The sequence below is a fragment of the Macaca thibetana genome, chromosome 2, assembly GCF_024542745.1.
Source record: "Macaca thibetana thibetana isolate TM-01 chromosome 2, ASM2454274v1, whole genome shotgun sequence".
In the NCBI taxonomy this organism is placed as follows: Eukaryota; Metazoa; Chordata; class Mammalia; order Primates; family Cercopithecidae; genus Macaca; species Macaca thibetana.
Window position 1 is genome coordinate 103,711,668 of NC_065579.1, and position 27,718 is coordinate 103,739,385.

Genomic DNA, 27,718 nt, shown 5'->3' on the forward strand with positions numbered 1-27,718 from the left:
CTAGCAACTATGGGAGGCCAAGGTAGGCGGACTGCCTGAACACAGGAGATGGAGACCAGCCTGGGCAACACGGTAAAACCCCGTCTCTGCTAAAATACAAAACAAAAATTAGCCGGGCGTGGCAGCATGCACCTGTAGTCCCAGTTTACCTGGGAGGCTAAGACAGGAGAATCGCATGAACCTGGGAGGCGGAGGTTGCAGGGCGCCGAGATCATGCCACTGTACTCCGGCCTGGGCGACAGAGCCAGACTCGGTCTTCAAAAAAAAAGTAATAAAAAAAGTAGGCCAGGCGTGGTGGCTCACACCTGTAATTCCAGCACTTTGGGAGGTGGAGGCAGGCAGATCACCTGAGGTCAGGAGATCGAAACCATCCTGGCTAACATCGTGAAAACCAGTCTGTGCTAAAAATACAAAAAATTGCTGGGCGCAGTGGCTCAAGCCTGTAATCCCAGCACTTTGGGAGGCCGAGACGGGTGGATCACGAGGTCAGGAGATCGCGACCATCCTGGCTAACACGGTGAAACCCCGTCTCTACCGAAAAATACAAAAAAAAACTAGCCGGGCGAGGTGGCGGGCGCCTGTAGTCCCAGCTACTCCGGAGGCTGAGGCAGGAGAATGGCATGGACCCGGGAGGCGGAGCTTGCAGTGAGCTGAGATCCGGCCACTGCACAGAGCGAGACTCCGTCTCAAAAAAAATAAAAATAAATGAAAAAAAATAAAAATAAAAATAAAAAGACAAAAAATTAGCCGGGCATGGTGGCACATGCGTGTAATCCCAACTACTCAGGAGGCTGAGGCAGGAGAATCGCTTGAACCTGAGAGGTGGAGATTGCAGTAAGCTGGGATCGTGCCATTGCACTCCAGCCTGTGCAACAAGAGCAAAACTTCATCTCAAAAAATAAATAAATATAGGAAGTTAGCTGAAAGGCTGCTGTCTGGCACTTGAGGTAAGTGCTTCTCTCTCACTGAAATCTCATAGTGCTCGCTTACCATTCCCTTTCTACAGAAGAAAAAAACTGAATCAAAAAGGAATCATATTACTGTCAAGGGTCTCAAGCCATCAAGTGTCAGAGCTAGTATTTAACTGTCAGCTTCTCTCCAGAATCCATGCTCTTAAATAAGATACTCTACTGCCTTCCTTTTCTTTGTGTTTGTGTTTGAGACAGAGTTGCCCAGGCTGGAGTGCTGTGATCTTGGAGCACTGCAACCTCCACCTCCCAAGTTCGAGCAATTCTCCTGCTTCAGCCTCCTGAGTAGCTGGGATTACAGTAACCCACTAACACACCTGGCTAATTTTTGTAGTTTTAGTAGAGATGGGGTTTCACCATGTTGGTCAGACTGGTTTTGAACTCCTGACCTCAGGTGATCCACCCACCTTGGCCTCCCAAAGTGCTGGAATAAAGGCGTGAGCCACTGTATGCAGCTTGCCTTCCTTTTCTGAACTTAATATCTTTAAAAGATAAACAGCTTCATTATGAATAACTGGAGAAGTTAAACAAGAGATTTCATCTAGAAAAGAAATTTTCCACATACACACAAAACACCTCTGAACAAAATTGCTGTATCACATAATAAAATTATCTTGTAGAAAAAAGGATTAACAAAGTGTTACAACATCAATATCCATCCTAAATTTACTTCCTTAACCTCTCAAAGCCTATATCCCAAACAACAAACGGAGTTACAAAAAAATATCCTGGTAATAGAGCATGTGATCTCTAAGTCCAGAGAATCACAACTCATCTGCAACATACAGAGTAGGATACAATGGCCACAAGAATACAGTAAAATAAAAATGTATACATAACAAAAGTTAGAATGTTCAACCATATACCTAAAGTCAAAATAAGCAACTTTTAAAAATTATGGAACTGAATTCTTGTGATTTAGAGCAGCTATAAGCTTCAGAAGTTAAAAATCTTGGCCAGGGTAGCTCACGCCCATAATTCCAGCAGGAAGCTGAGGTGGGTGGATTGCCTGAGGTCAGGAATTTGAGACCAGCCTGGCCGACATGGTATAATTCTTGTCTCTACTAAAATACAAAATACAAAAATTAGCCGGGGGTGGTGGGCAAGTGGTGGTTGGCACCTGTAATCGAGCTACTGGGGAGGCTGAGGCACGAGCATTGCTTGACTCACACCTGTAATCCTAGCACTTTGGGAGGCTGAGACAGGAGGACCACTTGAGCCCAGGAGTACAAGATCAGTCTAGGCAACATAGCAACACCCCATCTCTAATACAAAAAAAGAAGAAAAAAATAAAGCAAAAAAAAATTTTTTTTTTTTTAGACGGAGTCTCGCTCTGTCGCCCAGGCTGGGGTGCAGTGGCCTGATCTCAGCTCACTGCAAGCTCCACTTCCCGGGTTTACGCCATTCTCCTGCCTCAGCCTCCCGAGTAGCTGTGACTACAGACGCCCGCCACCTCGCCTGGCTAGTTTTTTGTATTTTTTAGTAGAAACGGGGTTTCACCGTGTTAGCCAGCCAGGATGGCCTCGATCCCCTGACCTCGTGATCCACCCGTCTCGGCCTCCCAAAGTGCTGGGATTACAGGCTTGAGCCCCCGCGCCTGGCCAGCAAAAAAAATTTTTTTTTTTTTTTTTTTTTTTTTTTTTTTTGAGACGGAGTCTAGCTCTGTTGCCCAGGCTGGAGTGCAATGGCCGGATCTCAGCTCACTGCAAGCCCCGCCTCCCGGGTTCACGCCATTCTCCTGCCTCAGCCTCCCGAGTAGCTGGGAGTACAGGCGCCCGCCACCTCGCCCGGCTAATTTTTTTTTGTATTTTAGTAGAGACGGGGTTTCACCGTGTTAGCCAGGAGGGTCTCGATCTCCTGAACTCGTGATCCGCCCGTCTCGGCCTCCCAAAGTGCTGGGATTACAGGCTTGAGCCACCGCGCCTGGCCAAAAAAAAAAATTTTAACACAAATCCTTGGTGGCTCACGCCTGTAATCCCAACACCTTGGGAGGCCGAGGCGGGAGGATCACGGGGTCACGAGGTCAAGAAGTCGAGGCCATCCTGGCCAACATGGTGAAACCTCCTCTCTACTAAAAACACAAAAATTAGCCGGGTGTGGTGGCCCGTGCCTGTAGTCCTAGCTACTCTGGAGGCTGAGGCAAGAGAATTGGCTGAACCAGGTGGGCAGAGGTTGCAGTGAGCCGAGATCGCGCCAAGGCTGTACTTCAACCTGGCGACAGAGAGACTCCATCTTAAAAAAAAAAAAAAGAATCTAGTTTCAGCTTTATGATTTTTCTTATTTAGCAAATATTTTGCTGGGTACAGTGGCTCATGCCTGTAATCCCAGCACTTTGGGAGGGTGAGGCAGGAGGACTGCTTGAGCCCAGCAGTTTGAGGCCAGCCTGGGCAACATAGTGAGACCCTGTCTCTAAAAATAAATAAATAAATATAGGCCTGGTATGATGGCTCACACCTGTAATCCCAACACTTTGTGAGGCCAAGACGGGTGGATCACTTGAGGCCAGGAGTTTGAGACTTTGGGCGGCCAAGGCAGGCAGATCACTTGAGGCTGGGAGTTCAAGACCGGCCTGAGCGACACAGCGAAACCCAGTCTCTGCAAAAAAACATAAAAATTAGCCAGGTGTGGTGACTCGCACCTATAATCCAAGCTTTGGGAGGCTGAGGTGAAAGCATCACCTGAACCAGGAGGTTGAGGTTGCAATGAGCCAAGATCATGCCACTGCACTCCAGCCTGGGTGACAGAGTGAGACCGTCTCAAAAAAAGAAAAAAAAAAAAAACTTAGGCCGGGCGCAGTAGTTCACACCTGTAATCCCAGCACTTTGGGAGGCCGAGGCGTGTGGATCATGAGGTCAGGAGTTCAAGACCAGCCTGGCCAACGTGGTGAAACCTGGTCTCTTCTCAAAATACAAAAATTAGCCAGGAGTGGTAGCAGATGCCTGTGAATCCCAGCTACTCAGGAAGCTGAGGCAGAAGAACTGCTTCAACCCAGGAGGTGGAGGTTGCAGTGAGTCTAGATCGCGCACTGTACTCCAGCCTGGGCGACAGAGCAAGACTCTATACTAAAAGAGAAAAAATAAATTTTTTTTACAGTATACACCTGTACCCCACCACCTAGACTACAGTGAACTTTTTTTTTTTTTTGAGACGGAGTCTTGCTCTGTCACCCAGGCTGGAGTGCAGTGGCCGGATCTCAGCTCACTGCAAGCTCCGCCTCCTGGGTTCACGCCATTCTCCTGCCTCAGCCTCCCGAGTAGCTGGGACTACAGGCGCCCGCCACCACGCCCGGCTAATTTTTTTTTGTATTTTCAGTAGAGACGGGGTTTCACCATGTTAGCCAGGATGGTCTCGATCTCCTGACCTCGTGATCCGCCCGTCTCGGCCTCCCAAAGTGCTGGGATTACAGGCTTGAGCCACCGCGCCCGGCCTACAGTGAACATTTTAACAACTTGCTTCATCAAATTCCATCTCCTTTTTAACACAAGCATTACAGAGAGAGTAATTACAGGCTGAAAGGCAAGTGTCAGAAAATCAATGGTTTGGCTAGGCATGGTGGCTCACACCTATACTCCCAGCACTTGGGAGGCTAAGGCATGTGCATCACCTGAGGTCAGAGTTCGAGACCAGGCCAACATGGTGAAACACCATCTACTAAAAATACAAAAATTAGTCGGGCGTGGTCACACACACCTGTAGTCCCAGCTACTCTAGAGGTGAGGCACGAGAATCGCTTGAACCTGGGAAACAGAGGTTGAAGTGAACTGAGATGACTCACCGCACTCCAGCCTGGGTGACACAGTGAGACCCTGTCTGGGGTGGGGTAGGGTGGGGTGGGGTGCAGAGGGGAGGGATGACTTCAAATAAAACAGGCTGAAGTCATTAAGTCAAGGAAATTAATATTAGGAAATCTTTTCCTTTTTTTTTTTCTTTTTTTGAGACAGAGTCTTGCACCATCTCCCGGGCTGGAGTGCAATGGCGCGATCTCAGCTCACAGCAACCTCCGCCTCCCAGGTTAAGGTGATTCTCCTGTCTCAGCCTCCTGAATAGCTGGGATTATAGGCGCCTACTGCCACGCCCAGGTAATTTTTTTTATTTTTAGTAGAAATGGGGTTTCACCATGTTGGCCAGGCTGGCCTCAAACTCCTGACCTCAAGTGATCCACTTGCCTCAGCCTCCCAAAGTGCTGGGATTACAGGCGTGAGCCACCGCTCCTGGCCAGGAAATCCTTTCTCATATTTGTACAATTACCATATTAGTTTACTATTTGGTCAGAATGGAATTAGATCTACTCCTACTCACGGTGATTCTAGTTGTTTTTTGTTTTTTTTTAAATATCAGATCATGTCATCCCCTTTCTAAAGAATATCTAAATGACTTCTAATCTCAGAACAAATCCAAAGAATTTCCCATGTCCTAAAGGCCCTATATGATCTGGCCCCTGCCCACCTCTCTAACCTCTTTTTACCTCCAACTTTTCCTTTCACTCCACTTCAAACTTACTTCATTGGCTGTGTATGTTTTCCTCTTTCCCTTCACTTAAATTTAAGATACTATCATAAATATGCTTAAATGTGGCCAAGCGCAGTAGTGGCTCTCACCTGTAATCTCAACAATTTCAGAGGGGGGCAGATCACCTGAGGTCAAGAGTTCCAGGCCGGGCGCGGTGGCTCACGCCTGTAATCCCAGCACTTTGGGAGGCCAAGGCAGGAGGATCACGAGGTCAGATCAAGACCATCCTGGTCAACACGGTGAAACCCCGTCTCTACTAAAAATACAAAAAATTAGCCAGGTGTGTTGGGGGGCGCCTGTAGTCCCAGCTACTCAGGAGGCTGAGGCAGGAGAATGGCGTGAACCTGGGAGGCGGAGCTTGCAGTGAGCTGAGATCCGGCCACTGCACTCCAGCCTGGGTGACAGAGGGAGACTCCATCTCAGAAAAAAAAAAAAGAGGTCGAGACCAGCCTGGCCAACATGGTGAAACCCCGCCTCTACTAAAAATACAAAAATTAGCCAAGTATAGAGGTGCATGCCAATAATCCCAACTACTCCAGAGACTGAGGCGTGAGAATCACTTCAACTGGGAAGCAGTGGTTGCAGTGAGCCAAGATCACGCTACTGCACTCCAGCCTGGGCAATAAAGTGAGACTCCATCTCGAAAGAGAAAAAAAAAAAAAAAATATATATATATATATATATATATATGTACACACACACACACACTTATATATTTACTCATCCTCTTAAAAAATGAAATCAAGCTCAGTTTGGCATAAACTGCATACTGATTGCAATTCAGCAAGTGTATTTGATGTTTTTCAGTATTATTAGCTATAAAAATGTATTTGGCGGAAGTACCAATAAACTGAGACCAACACCCAGAATGAGCAGCTTCAGTGCCTGATTTTCAGTCACATGACTACCGTAATTATGAACATACCGAGGCCTTCACTTAATACTATAGCTCTACAGATTAAAGATGAAGGATTTTATAGTAATTACCAACTTCAAAATGTCTTGGAAATTTTAATCCCACAAATACTTAACAATGACATGTCCCCAAAGAGCCCCAAGTATAGCAAGACATGTAACATTAACAAGTTCAAAATTTAGTTATATTAATGTGTAGTTACAAGCAAACAGTTACATTGGACAGGTAAATAAAGGAATAAACGAATGACTTCCTTCAAGACAAAAAGAACCAAACAAGTCAACAGAGGTAAAAATTTAAAATCAAAACTATTAAAAAACACAAGTGGAACCAACTTTGAGGTAAAAAAGATTCCAGTTTTCCACCGTAAACTACTAAACAAGGTTTGTGAACAAATCAACTTGGATGCAAATAGCGCTATTCAATGAAGATGATCTGTAACTGTAGATCCAATGGTAGAGTCGGACAAAATACTTAGGATCCTTTTAAAACTACAAATATGGGTGGGCGTGTGGGCTCACGCCTGTAATCCCAGCACTTTGGGAGGCCGAGGTGGGTGATCACCTGAGGTCAGGAGTTCAAGACCAGCCTGGCCAACATGGTGAAACCCCGTCTCTACTAAAAATACAAAAATTAGCCAGGAACGGTGGCTGGTGCCCGTAGTCCCAGCTACTCCAGGGGCTAGGGCAGAAGAATCACTCGAACCCAGGAGGCAGACGATGCAGTGAGCTGAGATCGCGCCACTGCACTCCAGCCTAGGCAACAGAGTGAGACTCCATTTCAAAAATAAAAATAAAAGTATATGGCCAATTTTAAAATCCAGTGACTATGTACTATTTATCATAATCACTAGTAACCATAATGCAATTAAACCCAAGGTGCTGTCTACAGCAGGCTCAAATTAGCTCTCTTAGAAGCTGAACTATCAGTCTTTCAGAGTTAACATAAATCTCTCAGCGCTCTAAGACAATTAAGAAGACGCAAACTAGCACCTTCTCCCGTCACTGCAGGGCTCCACCCCATGGACAAGAAACACTTGAAGAGCTTTTTAACTCTCCTAATAACTTACACCCCCATATGACCAGAATAAACTTTTAAAAAGGAGTTAACTGACAAATGGAAAGAAATTAAGACTACAAAAATACTCCACCACCACCACCACATACATGTGCACAGGGAATTGTTTACTTGACACATGCAGTACCCCAAATTAATAGTCAAAAGTGCCCACAGTTACCTAAAAATATGTTAGCCTGACCTAAATATCTTGGTTTTGAAGCAGTAAAAGTGTAGGCCTTGCTCTAGAAGTTGGACCCTTAAAAAAAAAAAAAAAATCCGAACACTTAAAGCCATGATTAGGTCAGCCAGGGACCCTTGTACATTCATCTAGCTCCCTCAATTGAAGGCAGGACCATCCAGTTAACAAGGGGAGAGTGCTATGTAAGCTAATGAACTGAATTTTTTTTGGCAAATGAATTTTTCAGATTCTCCCAAACTATTCACCATCAACAAGGTTTAAAAGAAGAAACAATGGAATAAGCTGGAAGTCCTGAATTTTAGCTGACTCTAGAGGTCAAACGTTTGGGAGTAAATGGAGAATACCTTAACAGAGCAGACAGTTCTGGTCTGCTCCTGACTAGATAGATAATCCTGGGAAATTTACTTAAGTCTCTGGGACTCAGTTTGCTCATCTGCAAATGGGGTTAGACAACCACACCTGAAAGATTACTCTTAGATCTAAAATTCAAGAACTATACATTATTCCTACTCTCTTCTTCCCTGCAACGCAGATTTTTACAACAGAGAAAATAAATCTAGCATTAGACTTTAACTCAAACCAAGGTGCACCTTATATATTTAATGTCCCCAAGAGCCATCAGTGCTCCACAAAATTAGATGGAACCAATTAAGACAAGTTATCCAGAGATCCTTCAATAAGTCATCCTTTACAATTAAAAACTAGTCTTTTTTCAGTCCAATGTCACTTGTGCCAAACGCTCAAAACAGTATCTCCGCCTATTTAGCCACATCTCAAGGTGACAATCATCCACATGGTACATACACACTACACATCTGGGTGATACTAAGTGGTTGAAAAATTCTCATCACACACATTTTAAATTATGGAAGTTTTTCAGTTTTTCTGTTTTTCTCCTTCAGGAAGGCAGAGTGAAATATAATCTACTTACACATCTGCAAGAAGCGTTTATTTTAGAAGACTTCCTTCAAGACAAAAAGAACCAAACAAGTCAACAGAGGTAAAAATTTAAAATCAAAACTATTAAAAAACACAAGTGGAACCAACTTTGAGGTAAAAAAGATTTCAGTTTTCCACCGTAAACTACTAAACAAGGTTTGTGAACAAATCAACTTGGATGCAAATAGCGCTATTCAATGAAGACGATCTGTAACTGTAGATCCAATCAGTAACTAAGGTACAGATGCTTAGGTGATTCCTAATCAATACAGCGACTTAGACTAATCAATATTGCATCTGTTTTCATGCAACATCGCTAAATCATTTACAGTTTTGTGGTTTTGTTTTTTTTTTTCAACTGGAAAATACCCCTTTTCCACTCAATACAGACCCCAAAGCTTTCAGACGAGTTAGGGCGCGTTCGGGGTGGTATGGCCGTAGATCATACCTCTAAGCTTTCAATACAATCTTTTACTTACTTACACAGTCTCCAACAAATCTGCATTAAAAGAAAACCTACCCAAAGTGTAACTGGACTTTAATCAATATAAAACAGTGATTCACGTTTCTCGGTAAACGTAAAAAGCAAAATGGAGTTGTAAAGAGTTTCTTTCCCATTTCAACTCCGACAGCCACGCGCGCTTTCAGCAGCCGGCCACACTGCGCGGTCGGGGGCCCGGCCCAAAGCCCCCGCCCTGCCCGGCGCTGCCGGGAGAGGAAGCGCCGAGGACCGAGGGCAGGCAGGCGGGCAGCTTGGGCTCCACCAGGCCCGGCCGGGCGGGGGAAGGGGCACTGGAGACTACGGGGCGCGCTTCCGGGGACTGCGCGGGCGGGGTCGCCGCTTTGGGGCGCGGGGCCTGAGCCGGGAGTCAGGTCAAAGGTCAGGGGCGGCTCGGCCACGAGCAGCCGGTGGGGCGCGGCCGCTGCGGGGCGGCGGCCTGCCGGCCGGAAGACTGCCGGACGGGCGGGAGGGCCTGGGGCCCCGCGGCGCCTGGAGGGAACCCTTCCGCTCACCTCAGGCAACGAATCCGAGTCCAGCCTCTTCGCGCCGGGGACGCCGGTCCGCGAGTCGCAAGCTCGGAGACGAAGACGGGTAGCTGAAGACCAGACCGCGGACTAACGAGAGAACCGACGGAGGACCGCGGGCGGCGGGAGGGGAGCGCGAGAGAGCGAGGACGGGCGGCGGCGGGAGGGCGAAGAACGACGTGCGCGCCCCCGAGTGCCCAGCGGGCTCGAGCCGACATAGGTCGCGGCCCCGCGCACGCGCGCGCACTCACAGCTCATCCACTATTGCTCAGGAGCGCGGCCACGCCCTAAAAGCAAAACCCTTAACCAATCATTGCAGCCGCGTGGGGCATCACGGGAACTCCGGGGCTATAAAAGACCTGGTTGCTATTTTGTACTCCCGGAGTCACTCATCCCTTAAGCAAGCAGGGTGGGGTTAGGTGCGCGTGCGCGGTTTTAATACTCCTCCCCAAACTGCCAACACTTCACTCAAGGGAAGTAGGCCCCGCCCTGCCTAGATTTACGCGTGCGCACTAACGGGCCTGGCCCCGGAAGATCACACGCGTGCGTGGTAGGGACTACGGTGACAGTACCCCGGGTGGGGCGAGGGCCAGTCATGGCGGAGCCCTGGTCTGGGCAGGCCTTGCAGGCTCTACCGGCCACGGTACTGGATGCACTGGGCGCGCTGGGCAGCGAATTCTTGAGGGAGTGGGAGGCGCAGGACATGCGCGTGACCCTTTTCAAGCTGTTGCTGCTGTGGTTGGTGTTAAGTCTCCTGGGCATCCAGCTGGCCTGGGGGTTCTACGGGAATACAGTGACCGGGTTGTATCACCGTCCAGGTGAGGCTTCCTACGAACTTCCGTGGGCTGGCCGCCCCCGCCCCCACCCTCTCCCGACTGTATCACTGGGTTCCCCAACTATCCTGCAAGAGGCTCATCAGAACTTAACATTGGTTCACGGCCTTACCACCCTGAACGCATCTGACCACGAAGCTAAGCCGGGTACTTGGATGAGAGAACTTAACGTTGTACCCTGACTCATGCCACCATACCATTTTACGCCAGAATCTCCACCAGTCCACCCATCACATTGTATCTGTTCCTCAGAACTCTCACCTGGCAATACGATTAGTCCCTTAGGACCCTTACTAGACTTCACCAAACAATACCAGTGGTCTCTAACCTGACCTGGGCTGATGCCTGCTCAGATCCCCACCCCAGCCTGCTGCAGCTCTGGATGTGTTTTTGCCTCCAGGTCTGGGTGGTCAGAATGGATCCACGCCTGATGGCTCCACGCATTTCCCTTCGTGGTGAGTAAATCTGTCCATACCACAACCCCATGCTTGGCATTCCAAGGACACTCCTGTGCTGGTGACAGAGAAGGGAGTTCTCAGGCTATAAGCCCACCAGCTTAATAGCCTTTGCAGCAAGCTTCAAGTCTGCACGTAGAGTTCAGGCTTTGAGTTAGGATGACATCAAGGTCTGGACAGTCCATCAGCATGTTGTTCAGCAGCCTGTAGGACAGGTGGTGGTATTGTCATAATTTCAGAGAGATGAAATGACATGTTTGTTGGATTCCACTCCGCACAATCCCCTCAGTTGGAAAGGCAGTAATCCTTAGCACATTGACCTCATCAGGGTCAGCCTCCTCTTCTGCAAAACATGCACTCACTAATCAGGGCATTCATTCAGATAATCTCTGGGCCCCTATCACATGATAGGGACCACACGAGGCCCAGAGAACAAAGAAAACCCGGGCCCTGCTCATGGGGAGCCAGGGATTTATTAGGGGTGCATGGGGCAGGGGTGGTCAGGGAAGGCATCTCCCAAGACAGACACCTAAGCCGAGATCAAAGGCCACAGAGTGACAAAATGTACCTGGCAAAGGGAATGGATAGAGCAAGGCTAAGAGGGAAGGATAAGGGTGACATATTAGAATAGGTAAGACTGCGATGCTGGAGCTTGAACATGAGAGCTTGTTGGACCCTGGGAGCCATTGAAAGACTAACTCAGCAAGGCTGTGATCTAATTTGCCTTTATAAATGCCTACTTCATGGCAAGTAGATAAAGGGGTCCAAGAGTTAGGGCTAGAGGTTAGAAAGGCTGCCACTGCCCAGATTTCTGTCTTGGAGAAGAGGCCAGGCCCCCTGGCTCATGCCTGTAATCCCAGCACTTTGGGAGGCCGAGATGGGCGGATCACTTGAGGTCAGGAGTTTGAGACCAGCCTGGTCAACATAGCAAACCCCATATTTACTAAAAATAGAAAAAAGTAGCTGGCATGGTGGTGTACACCTGTAATCCCAGCTACTCGGGAGGCTGAGGCATGAGAGTCACTTGAACCCAGGAGGCAGAGGTTGCAGTGAGCCCAGATCACGCCACTGCACTCCAGCCTGGGCATCAGAGTGAGACTCTATCTCAAAAAAAATAATAGGCCGGGCATGGTGGCTCACGCCTGTTCCTAGAACTTTGGGAGACAGAGGAGGGTAGATCGCCTGAAGCCAGGAGTTTGAGACCAGCCTGGCCAACATGGCGAAACCCCATCTCTACTAAAAATACAAAAATTAGCTGGGTGTGGTGACGTGCGCCTGTAATCCCAGCTCCTTGGGAGGCTGAGGCAGGAGAATTGCTTGAACCCAGGAGGTGGAGGCTGCAGTGAGCTGAGATCTTACCATTGCACCCCAGCCTGGGCAACAAGAGTGAAACCCCTTCTCAAAAAAAGAAAAATAATAACAATAATAATAAATAAAAAGAATAATTAAAAAAAGAGAAGGATGGCAATGCCATACTAACATGGAGAACCAGGAAGAAGAATGGGTCTGCAGGGAGAAGGTGCTGGGCCCAGGGTGGGCTGTGGGAGATCAGCAGAGAGGTCTAGATTGTTATGTGACCTTACTGAGCCTAGCTCAATCCTCAAGAAGGAGCTTGGGAGAGCCAATTTCATCAACTGTTCTGCCCATGGAATAACCCCTCTCTCTTCTCTCTCTCCATCACTTTCAGGGAAATGGCAGCAAACGAACCTCTCAAAACCCACAGAGAATAAGGGAAGGCAGCAGAGGGTCTCCAAGGGCATCACTGGGTCTGCTGGCTTCTACACTGGGTTCTGCTACTCCCCAGACCTCAGGGACAACTGCCGGGGGTTCAGGGTTGGTAGCAGGGTACCCAGTGCCTGCAGGGCTGGGCCTGTTCTGCCTCTTGGCCCTACGCCCTCATCCAGGCACTGGGCAAGGGAAGAGTTTGCCTGTACCCTTATCTGGGTGCCTTAAGGAGAGAGATTGTGTTCCTCCTCTCTCAGGGGTGATAACTCAGGAAGCCTCTGGGTTGGGAAGGCCATCAGTTCTTTTGTCTTAGGTTTCTTTTCCTGTCCCTCTTCCCATCCCCGAGATATGATCCCATAAAAATATTTCCTAAGTTGGCCAGACGCGATGGCTCACGCCTGTAATCCCAACACTTTGGGAGGCTGAGGCAGGCAGATCACGAGGTCAGGAGTTCGAGACCAGCCTGACCAACATGGTGAAAACCCCATCTCTACTAAAAATACAAAAATTAGCCGGATGTAGTGGCGCACACCTGTAATCCCAGCTACTCAGGGGGCTAAGGCAGGAGATTCGCTTGAACCTGGGAGGCAGAGGTTGCAGTGAGCTATGATTGCGCCGTTGTACTCCAACCTGGGTGACAGAGCGAGACTCCATTTCAAAAAAAAAAAAAAAAATTTTTTCCTGAGAGGAAGCCTGAGGTTGACCAGCTCTGGGATTTGTAAGGCAGATCTGTTTTCTCCTAAGCCCTGAGTTTTCTGAATCCCTGGTTTTGCTTTATTGGCAAGGAGCCAGGGAGTCCTGACCTGAGCCAGACCTTAAGCTCTATGGTTATTTAGCTGGCCATTCAGGTATAAGGCAGGGTGGTGTCCCTGCTGGCACCATCCAGATCGAGGCACCAAACACCCACATCCCTGGCCCAATCAGATTTCTCCTGTGAGCCAGGCAAAGGAAATTGTCATCTGCCAACTGTCCTACTCATATTCCTCTCAGTCCTTCTTGGGGGTAAGCTGAGTACCTGAAGGAGCACAGCTGAACCGCTGGGGTAGCCTCCTACCCCCCACTGCTTAAGTGCCTATGGGAATGTGGGTCTGTACCTTGTCCCCTCATAGGATGGTAACAAGCATTTAGTGCACAGTGGCCCCATCATAGCCTGTAGCCTCATCATTACCCATCTGGACCTGGTACAAACGCATGTCACAGCCTCAGCTCCTCCCCACTAGCATCTTCTCTGCCTTCAAGAACCAGGCAGCCCTGCCATGTCACAATAGGCCAGAGGAGTTTCCAAAGGCGTGGGTGGCAAATGCCCCTATAGAAACACCAGTACCTGAAAGCACTGTAGCCCTGGACCTGCCTCCTTCCCTCATGGCCATACTTCTGCTTCCATCCGCTGGGCCACCAGCCACTTTAGTGACCCCTGCCTACTTCCTCCCTGTTGGATGTCACACTTCCATCTGGTTGCCTTTGCCTAAGCCATCTTTGTGGTAGAGGGGCACTGGAATTGCAGCTGTACTGAGGATGATGGTCTTCACAGCCCCAGGCCCACCCACTGATACTACTGCACAGAGTCAGGATCTCACATTTCACCCCAGGCTCAACTGAGGATGTGGCTTATTAAACACGGAAGTGCATCGGTTGTTGTGGTTATTCAGACAGAACAAGGGTATGCATGCATAGGGGCAGTGAGAGAGGGAACATCCTGGAAGCTGCTGCCCCTTGGGACCCAGATGCAACAACTTGCAGGGAGGGGAGAGGTGATGCCAGCTCCCTGGAGGAGCAGGGATGGGGTGCCCAACAGGCAATATCTCCATTCTTATAGACTGGCCCCTTTCAAGGAGAACCTATTCCAAGCTTGTCTTGGAGGCCAGGAAGGCAGGCACTGGGTTGGCATTTCAGGAACCCTGTGAACAAAGAACAATGAAGCTAGAGACTGGCAAGTAAGAAGGAAGTTTAATTTTTTTTTTCAGGATTCAGTGGAGTCCATTAATGCATACCAGGGGCAAAGGTCAGCCCAGGGTAAGGCAAGTCTGGGAGGAAGCCCACCCTGCCCTACAACAGCCCTGGAGCTCAGAATAGGTGGTGAGCCTGCCATGGTTTGCTACTGGGCAGCACACTAGACCAACTTGGGTATGTGGAAGAGTAAGTCTCTGTTCCCTCAGCCATTCCCAAGTTTACACACAGGCATAGCAGCCCTACCATGAGTCAGCAATCATTCCTGACTTGCAGTAGGGACAATTTGCATTTATGGAAAGCAAACTGGAGGGGGTGGCCTAAGTCCACACCGCCCATGTTATTACCCTTTGCAATGTGAAAAACCATTGTGAGGTAGGTTGGGCAGGTTTTATCCTCCCCACAAAGGTGAGCCTTTGCTCCACAGCCAGCACCTGGCAGAGTGGGAGAGATGGCAGAACCAAAGTTTCTCATTACCCTCCAGCAGGCAAGAGTGGGTCAGTGGGATCATGGACTCAAGACATTGTGTGAGCTGGTCCGTCACTCAGAAGCAGGGTCCTGAAGGAAGCTGGAGTGGCATGAGTTAGGTGGGGGGAATAGGTGGTATGACCCCTCAACCAGACAATTGGAATCAGCCTCCACCTTAGCTGCCCACCCCCAGTGAGTTCTGCCTCAGCTGATTGACTAACCCCTTGTAGGATGCCCTCCAAGGCAAGACTCCTGGAGGGGACAGCCCCACCCTGAGCCATCCTCACTTGAGGGTATAGTAGTTTGTGGGCACAAAGGGCATCTTGCTGACCACAGCCATCTGCTGCTTCCGCCGCACCTCTACCAGCAGCATTGTCCCTGGACGACTGTACTCGCAGGGCACATAACCCATTGCCACATTCTTCTTCAGAGAGGGCGAGGGGCAGCCACTAGTCACAGTACCTGTCAAGCAAGCATAAGCCATGCATTAGCACCACCTTGCAGTGCCCCCACCCTCCTGGGGAAGAGACAAGGGCTTCCCAGCTTCCCTGGTCCACCTACCAATCTGGGTACCCTCCATGTTCAGGATGGGACTGTGTGCCCGCATCGGGGCCCCCTCACACATCAACCCCACACGCCTCCGCTGCACCTTGCCCTTCAGCTGGGGAACAATGACCTTGGCTCCAGGGAAATCCATAGCAGCTCGGCGGCGCTTCCCTGGAGAATGACACATGAGACGTAAGCCACAGCCCATAGAAGCCCTGGCCACAGGAGGTCCTTATGGAAGTCCTCAGGTAACACCCATCTAGCATCAAGGCCCCTTTGCTTGGGCTACTCCAGGTTCTATTCCTCCCCTCACTGCCGTCAGCCAAAAAACCACCTCCTACCCCCTAGAGGCCATGCTGCCCACCTGCTGAGCATCTTCAGTTTCTCTTTTTTTTTTTTTTTTTTTTTTTTTTGAGATGGAGTCACTGTCGCCCAGGCCTAGAGTGCAGTGGCACGATCTCGGCTCACTGCGAACTCTGCCTCCCGGGTTCAAGCAGTTCACCTGCCTCAGTCTCCCAAGTAGCTGGGATTACAGGCATCCGCCGCCATGCCTGGCTAATTTTCATATTTTTAGTAGAGACGGGGTTTCACCATGTTGGCCAGGCTGTTCTTGAATTCCTGTCCTCATGATCCACCCGCCTCGGCCTCCCAAAGTGCTGGGATTACAGGTGTAAGCCACCACACCCAGCAGCATCTTCAGTTTCTAATAGGCAAAGCCACAGTGGCACCTTCAGGAAACGGAGGCTCAGGAAGGCTGAGTCACTTGCTCCAGGCTACATAACCTTTGGAGGAGTCATGGGCTGGTTAGTCTTAATAAGGGTCACCCCAACCTCCAGGACCCCATCCTTGAGTGCTGGCCCAGCTCACCCAGTGTCCAGCTGAGGCTGCCCTCCACAGGTGTAGTGTGTTCATCAATGTCATTCCCATACAGGCAGAGGCCTGCCTCCAGGCGCAGACTATCCCTGGCTGCCAGCCCTGCCAGCTTCACCTCTGGGTTTTTCAGAAGAGCTGTTGCCAGGTGAACTGCCTCCGCTGCCGGCACCGAGATCTGTATGAAACACCAGAGGGCAGATGGGAAGCTCCCTGTGCCACACACCTTCCACCCCTCATGTGCATCTTGTGCCCTGTACTGCCCCTTACACCACTTCTTGACACACCTCCACACCGTCTTCTCCTGTGTAGCCACAGCGGGTCACGCGGCAGCCAGACACGCCAAACACCTCCATCACAGCACTAGTCATGAAGGGCAGTTTCTTCAGGTCATCTGCCACGCTGGCCTGTAGTACTTGGGCTGCAGTGGGGCCTGGGCCCAGGGAGCCAGTGACCAAGAATTCAGGTCCCAGCACCCCTCAAAGCTGGACTAAAGCCTTATTCAGGGACCAGAACAAGCCCTGAGCAAGTCTTACTCTGCAAGTGGGAGAAGATGCCCTTGTCCCTAGCCCATGGAGCCTTGTAGTAGGTAGGAGGAGGGCAAGATACCAAACTTAAAATTATGGCACACAAATATCACACCTTCCACACCTTCTTCTTGGTATAGTCTCTGTGCTAAGCAGTCAATGAAGCTAGTAAGGCAAAGATTGGCTCCAACCCCAGCCCAGCCCTCTCACCTTGCAGAGCTAGCAGGGCATTATCCAACACCTCCAGGCCCACATCTCTGCCCTGGTTCTGAAGCTCCCTGACCTTGTCCTAAAAGACAGAAACACCACAAGAGCATCTGGGGCCACTTACTGAGCACCTACCATGGGCTGGACACTGCAGAGCTGGACAGTAGTAAGACAGTGGAGAGGAGGAGGAGGGAGGAAAAAAAAAAGGTAGTAGGCTGGTTCCCATCTTACAAGGTCACATAGCTACTAAGTGATAAGAGATGACCCAACCCCAGGTCTGCCACCTCACACCCTCACCAGAGGGGCCAAGCCCCCCTCCCCATGCCTAATCCCCCACCACCAAACCCTGGCATGCTCCAGAGTGGGCCTGCTCTTGAGTCTTATAGCTGTTCCTTCACTCAAAGAGCCACTGTCCGGGTCCCTTGTCTGCGCCAACCCTATCCTGGACAACAAGGATGCTGCTCTATGAACAAGGAAGACAAGGTGCCTAGAACACACAGGGGGTGTACCTGCATGAGGGCCAAATCTTTCTCCCAGCAGCCAGCGTTGGACACCACATACAGGTGCCCCTCAGAAGTATTGGTTACAATCAAGTCATCTAAGATGCCTCCAGCCTCGTTGGTAAACAGCGACAATGTCCCCTAGGACAAAGTGGAGGGCAAGGCCAAGGGTGAGCCAGACACACCCCTGAACCCACTTAGCTACCAAAAGGTTATGAACCCTAATGTGAAGGACTCAGGGTGTGAAGGTGCAAGTCTGGGCCCAAGTCCAAGGTCTTTGGTCCTCATGCACCAAGTAAGTTTTCATCCCCTCCCTACCTTGGGGTGCTTCCCTGATCTGGTGAGACCTCTGCACCCCTCCCCACTCTGTACTGAGAGCCCCATCTGATGCTTCATCTCTGACACCTAGGACCTGCTGCTTCACCTATCCAAACCTGGGATGACTCAACCCATGTTTTGCCAACCCACAGGACAAAAGCTTCAAAGGTCATCTTGATGATCCCAGGCTCTTCTAAGCACTCCATAGCAATGCCCCCAAAAAACTTCCTTAGCCTCCTCACTGATGGACAAAAAGCCTGAGGTTGAGGGGGTCACATGAATCACCTGGGGATCTTGTTAAAATGAAGGTTCTGATTCAGCAGGTCTGGGGCAGTGCCTGAGAGTATATTCCTAACAAGCTCGAAGGATGCTGGTTTACAGACCACACTTTGTTGTGTTTGTTTTGTTTTGTTTTGTTTTGTTTTTAGACTGAGTCTCGCTCCATTGCCCAGGCCAGAGTGCAGTGGTGTGATCTCAGCTCACTGCAACCTCAGCCTCCCGAGTAGCTGGGACTACAGGTGCGCACCACCACACCCAGCTAATTTTTGTATTTTTAGTAGAAATGAGGTTTTGCCATGTTGGTCAGGCTGGTCTCGAACGCCTGACCTCAGGTGATCCACCCACCTTGGCCTCCCAAAGTGCTGGGATTACAGGTGTTTGAGTCACGGCACCTGGCCAGGGACCACACTTTGAATAGAGAGGGGTTAAACAGAAGGGATGGCCCGAGAGCAGTATATTAACCTTGGTTTCTGGCCTCCTAGCCTGATGTAGTAAGGCTGGGATATTCCCCTCTCTACAAATGTCTGGGTCTCTGGAAATGACTCAGGGATTCCGTCCCCCAAGACTGCAAGCCCTTAGAGGCTGTGTTTGACTCATCTCTGTGCTCCTAAGCCTGAGGTAGGGACTAAGCCCATTTGCTGGCTCATGGCTAAGAAAACTCATAGAGCAGAAATAAAAGGGCCCACCTGGTTTGGTCTTAGCTCTGCAATGTCTCCAACCACTAGACTCTCCATCAGCTTCACCCGGTCACTACCAAATATCTTGGTCTGGGGAAGAGATTGAAAGCCTCAGGCCATTGCAACAGCTACAACCCAAAAGGCCACTAATCTAGGATGCATCCTCCCTGCCATCCACAGTGCAGTCCAGCCCACCCAAAGTGACTAACCAGTTTTTTGGTTCTACACGTGGTAAAGGACCACCTTCTGATTTCCTGACCTCCCCCAGTCACTCTGTGCTGGGGGACTGCCAGGGACTGGACAGGACCTAGCACCTTTCTGAAATAACCCCTTTTCCTTTTTTTTTTTTTTTTTTTTTGAGACAGAGTCTCGCTCTGTTGCCCAGGCTGGAGTGCAGTGACGCGATCTCAGCTCACTGCAAGCTCCGCCTCCTGGGTTCACGCCATTCTCCTGCCTCAGCCTCTGAGTAGCTGGGACTACAGGCGCGCACCACCACGCCCGGCTAATTTTTTGTAGTTTTAGTAGAGACGGGGTTTCACCGTGTTAGCCAGGATGGTGTCGATCTCCTGACCTTGTGATCCGCCCGCCTCGGCCTCCCAAAGTGCTACGATTACAGGCGTGAGCCACCGGAAATAACCCCTTTTCAAACCAACACCCAGCCCAATACGTGAGAGTGGGTGTCAGCCCTGGAAAACCTGGGACATTAAGGCACACCACTTAGTGGGGGCAGACTAGAAGGATGAGATGATGATGAGACCCTCTGAGCTTATTTCCTTGGGGCCACTGACCTATCCATGACACCCCCATGACCTCTAGCTCTTCTGGGAGGGCTGTCCTTGGAATCCAGTTCACAGCAAACAAAGCCAAGGAGTGCACCACTGTAAACAGGGAGGAAGGCCTGATCAGGCGGCCAGCGTGCTCCCCTGGCTCACCTGCAGCATATGAGACACGTCAAAGAGCGAGCAGTGCTGGCGTGTGTGCAGGTGCGAGTCAGTGTGACTGTCCCGGTACTGCACTGGCAGACTCCAACCCGCAAACGCCACCATTTTCCCGCCGTGGGCCAGGTGGAAGTCATACAGCGGTGTCCTGCGGAGCACGTCCTGCGGGCGGCTGGGCTTAGTGCCACCACGGCCCTAGCCCCCAGCCGCTTCCCTCCCCCACCCTCCAAGATCAACACCCTCTATCCCACCTGTGCGCAACTGAGTGGACGACACAAGGCCGGGGGCAATGCCTGCAAGCGAAAGCCCAGATGGGCCACCACACTTACAACCCTCTGCATCGTCGCCTGCAACGAGCACAGATGGCGCACAGAGGACACCACACTGCCAGGCACGCCGGGAGATGTAGTCCAGGCCTCTGCTCGGACAGGTCTCTCTCCGGAGCAAAGGATCTGAAGGGGGCGTCGGCAGCCCCAAGGGCAGGCTGGGATTTACAGCAGAGAATGCAGGAACTCCCAACCACAGGGAAACAGCCTCCGGCTCTTTCGGCTGGCTTTTCAGGGCAGCTTGGGCAATCCAGAGCTGATTGGGCTGCCCAGAAGAGAGCTAGGGGCTAGACTGCCCCCTGCAGAACCGCCCTGTCTCCAAAAAGTCAAAGTTCCAGAAAGGGCGGAAAGGTCTGAATCATACCTTTAGGACCTCAAGGGAGTAAGGTCAAGTAGGGGTGGGGAAGGTGAAGAGGTCACAGCAGGGTGGAGCCAGCCTGGCAGGTAGGCAGCACCACAGTAGTCTGGCCTCATGTGGATCTCTAGGTCCACAGCTCTCCCACCAGGCAGACACAGGCAGCCAGCAGAGTCATGCATTCCACAAGTATGTATTGATCTTACTGCATACCAGGCCCTCGGATGGGGACACAGCCACAAATGAAGCATGGTCCCTGCTACCACAAGGTCCTCTTCACTCACACACACATTGAGGACTACTGCTCCATCATGCTTTCCAAAGCAGCTGAGTGGGGCTATGTAAGTGACCTTGCAGGTAAAGTCGCCACCTGCAAGAACTCATAGGTGAGAGCAGAGGGTGGCCACCAAAAGGTCACTGAACTCTTCCCAGGAAACTGTTGAGCCGCACACATGTCCAACTTTCCAGGTCCAAGACATACTGCAGTACTGCTTCATAATAGCCACCAGGTGCAAAGCCAGGAAGAACCAGAGGGAAACAGGTTTTTCTCACATGAAGGAAGAGCAGCCTGCATCACTTAATGGTTGGCCTGAGTTAATGGAGGACCTAGGCCTCTTAAAAGGCAACAATGCAAACCCTTACTTGGACCCACTCCCTACCATGGCTGATCTCTCATCATGCTGAGCATCTCTCTTGGAAAGGGGCAGGCCAGGCGTGGTGGCACATGCCTGTAATCCCAGCTACTCGGGAGGCTGAGGCAGAAGAATCGCTTGAACCTGGGAAGTGGAGGTTGCAGTGAGCCGAGATTGCACCATTGCACTCCAGCCTGGGCAACAAGAGCAGAACTCCATCTCAAAAAAAAAAAAAAAAAAAAGGAGTGGGATAACTGGGAGAAAGGATAGGGATGTGCTTTGGACTATGTCAGATGGCAGAAGGGTCCCAGTTCTTTTTTTTTTTTTTTAAGATGGAGTTTCACTCTTGTTGCCCAGGCTGGAATGGAATGGCATGATCTCAGCCCCACAACCTTCACTTCCCAGATTAAAGAGATTCTCCTGCCTCAGCCTCCCGAGTAGCTGGGATTACAGGCACCCACCACCACACCCAGCTAATTTTTTGTATTTTTAGTAGAGATGGGGTTTCTCCATGTTGTTCAGGCTGGTCTCGAACTCCCGACCTCAGGTGATCCACCTGCCTCAGCCTCCCAAAGTGCTGGGATTACAGGTGTGAGCCACTGCACCCGGGCTAGAAGGGTTCCAGTTCTTATTCTCAGGCCCTGGCTTTGCTAGAGACACCTGCCCAGGCCCTATGGGCACACCCACTTGAACATATATTCAGGAGCCAGCTCAGAAACTGAGAGACTCAGGCTGCCCAAATCTTCAGGTTTCCTTCCTAGGCAGGTAGCAGAAGAGTTTAGACAAGAAATTTATTTCTGTGGCATAATACAACTGGAAAGAAAACCACTAGGGGACTCACAGGAAGAAATAAGGTTTCTGTTTCTTCCTCAAGTGTCCCAAGTGCCATGGCAGCAATGGCCTTCCAGGTTCATACATGGAGCAGGTTCTAGTAGGTCAGCCCAGCCCAACTGCACTGAGGTGAGGGAGCAGGCAGAAGACAGGAATGTGCATGTTGGCAGGATGGGCAGAGGGCACTCAGGGATTCTCAGTAAGTACAACTGACTGGAGTGTTTTTGGGTAGAAGGAAGAATTGAGTTGCAGCCAGGCGAAGACAGAGCACCCCCCCTGCCAGGAGCTCATGCTGAAGTAACACAGTGAGCCCCCGAGAATCTTGAATCTGTGAACGTGGCCCAGACAGAATAGGCATGCAGGCAACATTCGGAATACACAGGAAACCCACTTCAGCCTCTGGTGGCCCAAACCAAGTCTGGGTGGGCACGGAAAGGCCAACATCTTGGGTAGGAGCCACTATTCAAGTGTAGGAGAGCAAGTTCAGGTCATAACAGCCATCCACCTGAAATACAAAAGACCATGAGGTCTGATCTGCTCAGGGCAAAGCAAGCCAAGCAGAGGGAAGCGATTACTTACATCAAAACGGCCGATCCTCGCGGAGGTGTGACTGGCCCGGATCATCTCTGTCAGTGCCCACATCTGCTGCACCTCGGAGGATACCCTGCTGGGGTCTGGGAGACCCTGCTCCAGAAGGAGGGGTCAGTGGCCATGGGTCTCTCCCCAGCAGTGCCCTTAGGGCTCTAGAGAGGCCAACCTGGGCTAGGGGCCCTCCAGCTGAGACCAACAACATTCTCAGATGGCTCATGAAATGTGAGGTTAGGGCCTGATGTAGCCCCACAACAGAGATGCCTCAAATCCCAAAGAATACCCAAGAGGAAGATAACACCCAAGGGCCTTGGGCCTAGCCCCAGAATTTTACAGGAAGGGGTCCACCTGGCCTGTGCTGGACACTAGAGCCATTCATACGTGCTTCTTACCTAGGGTGAGGGCTTACCTCACAGAGGAGTGCAGGTTGCTCACAGGGCACTGGGTGGGAGAGCCACTTGGGGAAGGTCATGGAGGGGCTCTGCAAAGCAAAGATGTACTGCCCTGAGTGAGACAAAGTGGACAGCTCTGGGACCAGATTCCAAGGTCCTAGGAGCAGAGAGAAAGGCCCCTGAGCCTCAGACACTGGGAAAACCCTGTTTAGGGAGCCCACAGAGACCTAAAGGGGCAGTCAGACTACCTAAGTTCTCCTGCTGTGCAGACAGAGTCCTCAGAAACACAAGCTCAAAAGTGTCTCCCAGAACCTAAAGGCTCCAGCTCTGAAAGAAGCAGGTGGTCCCAAAGGTCAGGGGATATGGGGACATGGCCTCATCTCTCATTGTAAGCTTCCAGCATTCACACCCAGCTAACCTCCATGAAGGCCCCATTCACAATCTTTACCCATTACCCACCCCACCACCCAGCTTTCCCAGTCATAGGTGCTTTCTGGGGAAAGGGCCAGCCAGCAGCTCAGCTAGTCACTTACCTTTGGTCCCTGCTGATAGATCTGCAGCTCCTCCACTGTGAAAGACAGCCACAGTGGTGATGGCTGCCGCAGAATCAGGCGTAGCTCCAATACTCTGGCCATGTCACACAGCATCTGACACACACACATAAGGACCCGGCGAGGACCCAGCTCACTGCCCAGAAGCCTCCCAACCAGCAATGAGCCAGAATGCTGCCCACCCCGCAGGCCTTTGGGAAGGAAGGAACAATAGTCCCTCCAAGGCACTTCCCTGAAAGCCACAGTCCAGGCCAGACTGGCTCCCTCTTCCCTCTTGGTATATTGACCCAATCCCCCCACTTCTGGTAAGTCCTCATCTGGGCTGCCCTGGCCATCCTGAGGCCCAGCTGACCTGATGCTTGAACAGCGATACATACTCCTGGGCTCCCTCCTCACTGTGTGGGTCGGGCATTAGACAGTAGTCCCGCAGGCAGGTCACCCACTTGGCAGGTGTGTGTGCAGAGGTGTGCTGACGGACACGGATGCTCAAAAAAGCTGTGTAGTAATTCTTAAATGTGATCTCCTGCAACTAGAGCACATACAACCCATTACAGCAAGTCAGACCCAGGCCCAGGGCCCAAAAAGCTCAAAGGTCAAAGACACTACCTCTTCCTTCCCTTTTTTTTTTTTTTTTTTTTTTTTTTTTTTTGAGAGGAAATCTCGCTCTGTCGCACAGGCTGGAGTGCAGTAGCATGATCTCAGCTCACTGCAACCTCCATCTCCCATGTTCAAGCCATTCTCCTGCTTCAGCCTCCCAAGTAGCCGAGACTACAGGCATGTGCCACCATACCCGGCTAATCTTGTTGTGTTTTTAGTAGAGACAGAATTTCACCATGTTGGCCAGGATGCTCTCAAATTCCTGACCTCAGGTGATCCACCTGCCTCTTCCCCTTTGAATGTACTCATCTACCGAACTAACAATTTCAACAAGTATCACTGGGGCCCAAAGACAATTCTGCCTTCCTAAAGGTGCTCAAAGTCTAAATGAGTAGGTCATGGAAACAAATCATGACTGCAGATCTTGCCGCATGTCCAAGATGCTCCTAGAGAGCAGAGCTCTAACCCTGGAAGAGGCAGAAAATATACATATGAGGCCGGAAGGAGGAAGAGTTCACCAAGTGGACTAAGAAATGTAGAAAATGTGGACTGTGCACTGTGGCTAGTACTTTGGGAGGCTGGGGTGAGCAGATCATTTGAGTTCAGGAGTTCAAGACCAGCCTGACCAACATAGTGAAACCCAATCTCTACTAAAAATACAAAAAATTGGCCGGGCGCGGTGGCTCAAGCCTGTAATCCCAGCACTTTGGGAGGCCGAGACGGGCGGATCACGAGGTCAGGAGATCGAGACCATCCTGGCTAACCCGGTGAAACCCCGTCTCTACTAAAAAAAATACAAAAAACTAGCCGGGCGAGGTGGCGGGCGCCTGTAGTCCCAGCTACTGGAGAGGCTGAGGCAGGAGAATGGCCTAAACCCGGGAGGCGGAGCTTGCAGTGAGCTGAGATCCAGCCACTGCACTCCAGCCTGGGCGACAGAGCGAGACTCTGTCTCAAAAAAAAAAAAAAAAAAAAAAAAAAAAAAAAATACAAAAAATTAGCTGAGCATGGTGGCGTATGCCTGTAGTCCCAGCTACGAGGGAGGCTGAGGCAGGAGAATTACTTGAACCCAAGAGGTGGAGGTTGCAGTGAGTCAAGATCAAGCCACTGTACTCCAGCCTGGGCGATAAAACGACACTCCCTCTTAGAAAAAAAAAAAAGAAGAAGAAGAAGAAATGTAGATAATGTAAAAGTAGCATGTACAAAGAATTACCAAAGGGTGAGAGAAGCTGGTATAGCACTAGAACAGCCAGTGATTCAGCTTGGCTACTGCAGTAGATCTTGTCATTGGATACTCATCAGAATTACCCAAGAAAATGTGTTACCAAATAAATTGTCCAGGCTCCACCTTAGTCTACTAAGTCAGGATTTCCAAGGTTGGGCTCTTTAATTAAGTTTCCCAGTTGACGGTAAGGAACAGCTTGGGGAAGAACCACACACCACAGCACAAATCTCCTGAGGCAGAGATGGGGCTGGGTGCGGTGGCTCACGCCTGTAATCCCAACAGTTTGGGAAGCGCAGGCGGGTGGATCACCTAACATCAGGAGTTCGAGACCAGCCTGTCCCACATGGTGAAACTCTGTTTCCACTAAAAATACAAAAATTTAGCCGGGTGTGGTGGTGGGTGCCTGTAATCCCAACTACTTGGGAGGCTGAGGCAGGAGAATTGCTTTAACCCAGGAGGCAGAGGTTACAGTGAGGCAAGATCGCGCCACTGCACTCCAGCCTGGACAACAAGAGTGAAACTCCGTCTCAAAAAAAGAAAAAAAAAAGAGACAGAAACAGGTGGGGCACAGACACAGAGGGCTCTCAATGCCAGGCCATTGGAGGTAGGTTTTGCCCTCTTTATTGAGTCATGCAGTGTCCAGTCACTCTATCAACTGATGTGGAAGTGCAACTGGAGATTGGCAACTCGAGTCATTGGGGGGATGGTGGTGAAGTAAGGGACCTCTGGCAGAGACTATAAGAATGGGGAGTAGGCCGGGCGCGGTGGCTCACGCCTGTAATCCCAGCACTTTGGGAGGCCGAGGCGGGCAGATCACAAGGTCAGGAGATCGAGACCACGGTGAAACCCCGTCTCTACTAAAAATACAAAAAATTAGCCGGGCGTGGTGGCGGGCGCCTGTAGTCCCAGCTACTCAGGAGGCTGAGGCAGGAGAATGGCGTAAACCCAGGAGGCGGAGCTTGCAGTGAGCCGAGATCGCGCCACTGCACTCCAGCCTGGGCTGGGCGACAGAGCGAGACTCCGTATCAAAAAAAAAAAAAAAAAAAAAAAAAAAAAAGAATGGGGAGGAGGCAGGTTTTGGGGTAAATCATTGTTTAGCGATCTCCAACTGTGGCCAGGGACAAAATGACCCCTAACTTCTATTTTGGTTCACTATTTGGTATTTCCAGCAAAACCTAGCTCCCTCTCCCCACCTGCATGCCAGCGCTGTCCTGGATGTGGGCAAGAGACATAGCAGAGAACAAGACAGGAAGCTCAATTCTAGGTAAAATGTGTTAACTGAAGGACTAAATAAATGAATGATTAATTTGCAAGGGCAAGGAAGACGGCAGAAGCTTTCCTGTAAAAGATTAAATGCCTGGGAAACGACCGAGATTCCAGGTCGGCCCCGCCCAGGAGCCTCGGTCGCGCCCACCAGGCTTGCTCACCTCGAAGGGAGCGACGCTGGGGAAGGTGACATCGATGACCAGCACGCCAGGCCGGCCTTGGGAGGTCCGCACGTCGCCCACCTGGAGGGCTACGGTGCCTTTCACATGGCAAGGCACCAAAATGCGGGACATGATGACAACCGCCGCAACTAAGCGCAACCACCGCTCCAGGCCCCCGACCACCAGCCCTTCCCGGCATCCTCAGCTGAGCCGCAATAACTACAACTCCCGGGAGGCCCCGCGTACGGCCAGCCCAGCCAATCACCGAAGCTCAGGATGGGCCGGGAGTCGGAAGTGCCTGCGGAAGTTTTTTACTTTTTTTCTTTTTTAACAGGGAATCTCGCTCTGTCGCCCCAGCTGGAGTGCAGTGGCGCGATCTGGACTCACTGCAACCTCCGTCCCAGGGGTTCAAGCGATTGTACTGCCTCAGCCTCCCTAGGAGCTGGGATTACAGGTGCCCGCCACCATGCCCGGCTAATTTTTTTTTTTAATTTTTAGTAGAGACGGGGTTTCACCATATTGTCCAGGCTGGTCTCGAACGTCTGACCTCAAGTGATTCCCCCCCCCCCCGGCTCCCCCGCCTTGGCCTCCGAAAGTACCGGAATTACAGGCGTGGGTTACCGCACCCCTCCACGGAAGTTCTTCTTCAGCCAATCACTGCGCGAGGCTTAGAGCCTACTCGCCGGCCGCGCCCAGCAACTGCCCAGCCTTTCTGTATGCAAGCCTTTCCTCTCCCTTTGGGTTCCTTTCAGTGCTTAGGGCGGTAGTCTGTTAAAGCCGTATAAACACATAAACACAAATCAGCAGTGATTTGTGTTTCAAAATACTCAAAAATACGTATTAGCCATTGGAAAAAAAAAAAAGGATTTGAACACGCGCTTTGCAAAAGTA

The 27,718-nt window shown here is 50.6% G+C and overlaps 4 protein-coding genes across 5 annotated transcripts in view; 1 reads left to right on the top strand and 3 right to left on the bottom strand.

Moving 5' to 3' along the window:
• The window catches only part of RHOA (ras homolog family member A), a 53,311-nt gene extending 43,329 nt beyond the window's left edge, over positions 1 to 9,982 (bottom strand). Inside the window, exon 1 of the mRNA XM_050781009.1 lies at positions 9,605 to 9,982. The gene's annotated coding sequence lies outside the window, so the exon portion shown is untranslated. The remainder of the gene's footprint in view (positions 1 to 9,604) is intronic.
• The window catches only part of TCTA (T cell leukemia translocation altered), a 405,836-nt gene extending 391,579 nt beyond the window's left edge, over positions 1 to 14,257 (top strand). Inside the window, exons 2-4 of one of the 2 annotated variants that reach the window (XM_050781033.1) lie at positions 10,164 to 10,434; positions 10,850 to 10,904; positions 12,592 to 14,257. In XM_050781033.1, the coding sequence (XP_050636990.1) occupies positions 10,212 to 10,434; positions 10,850 to 10,904; positions 12,592 to 12,634 (321 nt within the window). In that variant the 5' untranslated portion in view covers positions 10,164 to 10,211 and the 3' untranslated portion in view covers positions 12,635 to 14,257. Of the gene's footprint in view, positions 1 to 9,995; positions 10,435 to 10,849; positions 10,905 to 12,591 lie in introns of those variants that run through there. The other variant, XM_050781031.1, reaches the window with a different exon arrangement.
• A 300-nt stretch (positions 14,258 to 14,557) lies between these two features.
• On the bottom strand, positions 14,558 to 22,501 carry AMT (aminomethyltransferase). The gene is made up of 10 exons (XM_050780931.1): positions 22,442 to 22,501; positions 20,158 to 21,363; positions 19,901 to 20,068; positions 18,978 to 19,058; positions 17,704 to 17,835; positions 17,198 to 17,276; positions 16,748 to 16,893; positions 16,458 to 16,638; positions 15,606 to 15,761; positions 14,558 to 15,506 (listed from the first exon to the last, which is right to left on the bottom strand). The coding sequence occupies exons 2-10, from the start codon at positions 20,245 to 20,247 to the stop codon at positions 15,328 to 15,330; spliced, it is 1,212 nt and encodes a 403-aa protein (XP_050636888.1). The 5' UTR covers positions 20,248 to 21,363; positions 22,442 to 22,501; the 3' UTR covers positions 14,558 to 15,327.
• Positions 22,023 to 27,057, bottom strand: NICN1 (nicolin 1, tubulin polyglutamylase complex subunit). The gene is made up of 6 exons (XM_050781003.1): positions 26,828 to 27,057; positions 23,934 to 24,110; positions 23,564 to 23,677; positions 23,048 to 23,119; positions 22,630 to 22,734; positions 22,023 to 22,555 (listed from the first exon to the last, which is right to left on the bottom strand). The coding sequence occupies exons 1-6, from the start codon at positions 26,957 to 26,959 to the stop codon at positions 22,514 to 22,516; spliced, it is 642 nt and encodes a 213-aa protein (XP_050636960.1). The 5' UTR covers positions 26,960 to 27,057; the 3' UTR covers positions 22,023 to 22,513.
• Positions 27,058 to 27,718: the final 661 nt, after the last annotated feature.

Excerpts from the sequence above, each read along its gene's own strand:
- NICN1 (XM_050781003.1), bottom strand. The coding sequence starts at position 26,959 with ATGTCCCGCATTTTGGTGCCTTGCCATGTGAAAGGCACCGTAGCCCTC. Across the intron at positions 23,678-23,933 it reads TATCGCTGTTCAAGCATCAG|ATGCTGTGTGACATGGCCAG; the intron begins GTCAGCTGGGCC and ends TGTGTGTGTCAG. Across the intron at positions 22,556-22,629 it reads CGAGGATCGGCCGTTTTGAT|GTGGATGGCTGTTATGACCT; the intron begins GTAAGTAATCGC and ends TTTGTATTTCAG.
- AMT (XM_050780931.1), bottom strand. The coding sequence starts at position 20,247 with ATGCAGAGGGTTGTAAGTGTGGTGGCCCATCTGGGCTTTCGCTTGCAG. Across the intron at positions 17,836-18,977 it reads CAGAGCTAAGACCAAACCAG|GGGACATTGTCGCTGTTTAC; the intron begins GTGGGCCCTTTT and ends ACTTTGTCCTAG. Across the intron at positions 17,277-17,703 it reads AAGATTTGGCCCTCATGCAG|GACAAGGTCAGGGAGCTTCA; the intron begins GTACACCCCCTG and ends TCTGTCTTTTAG.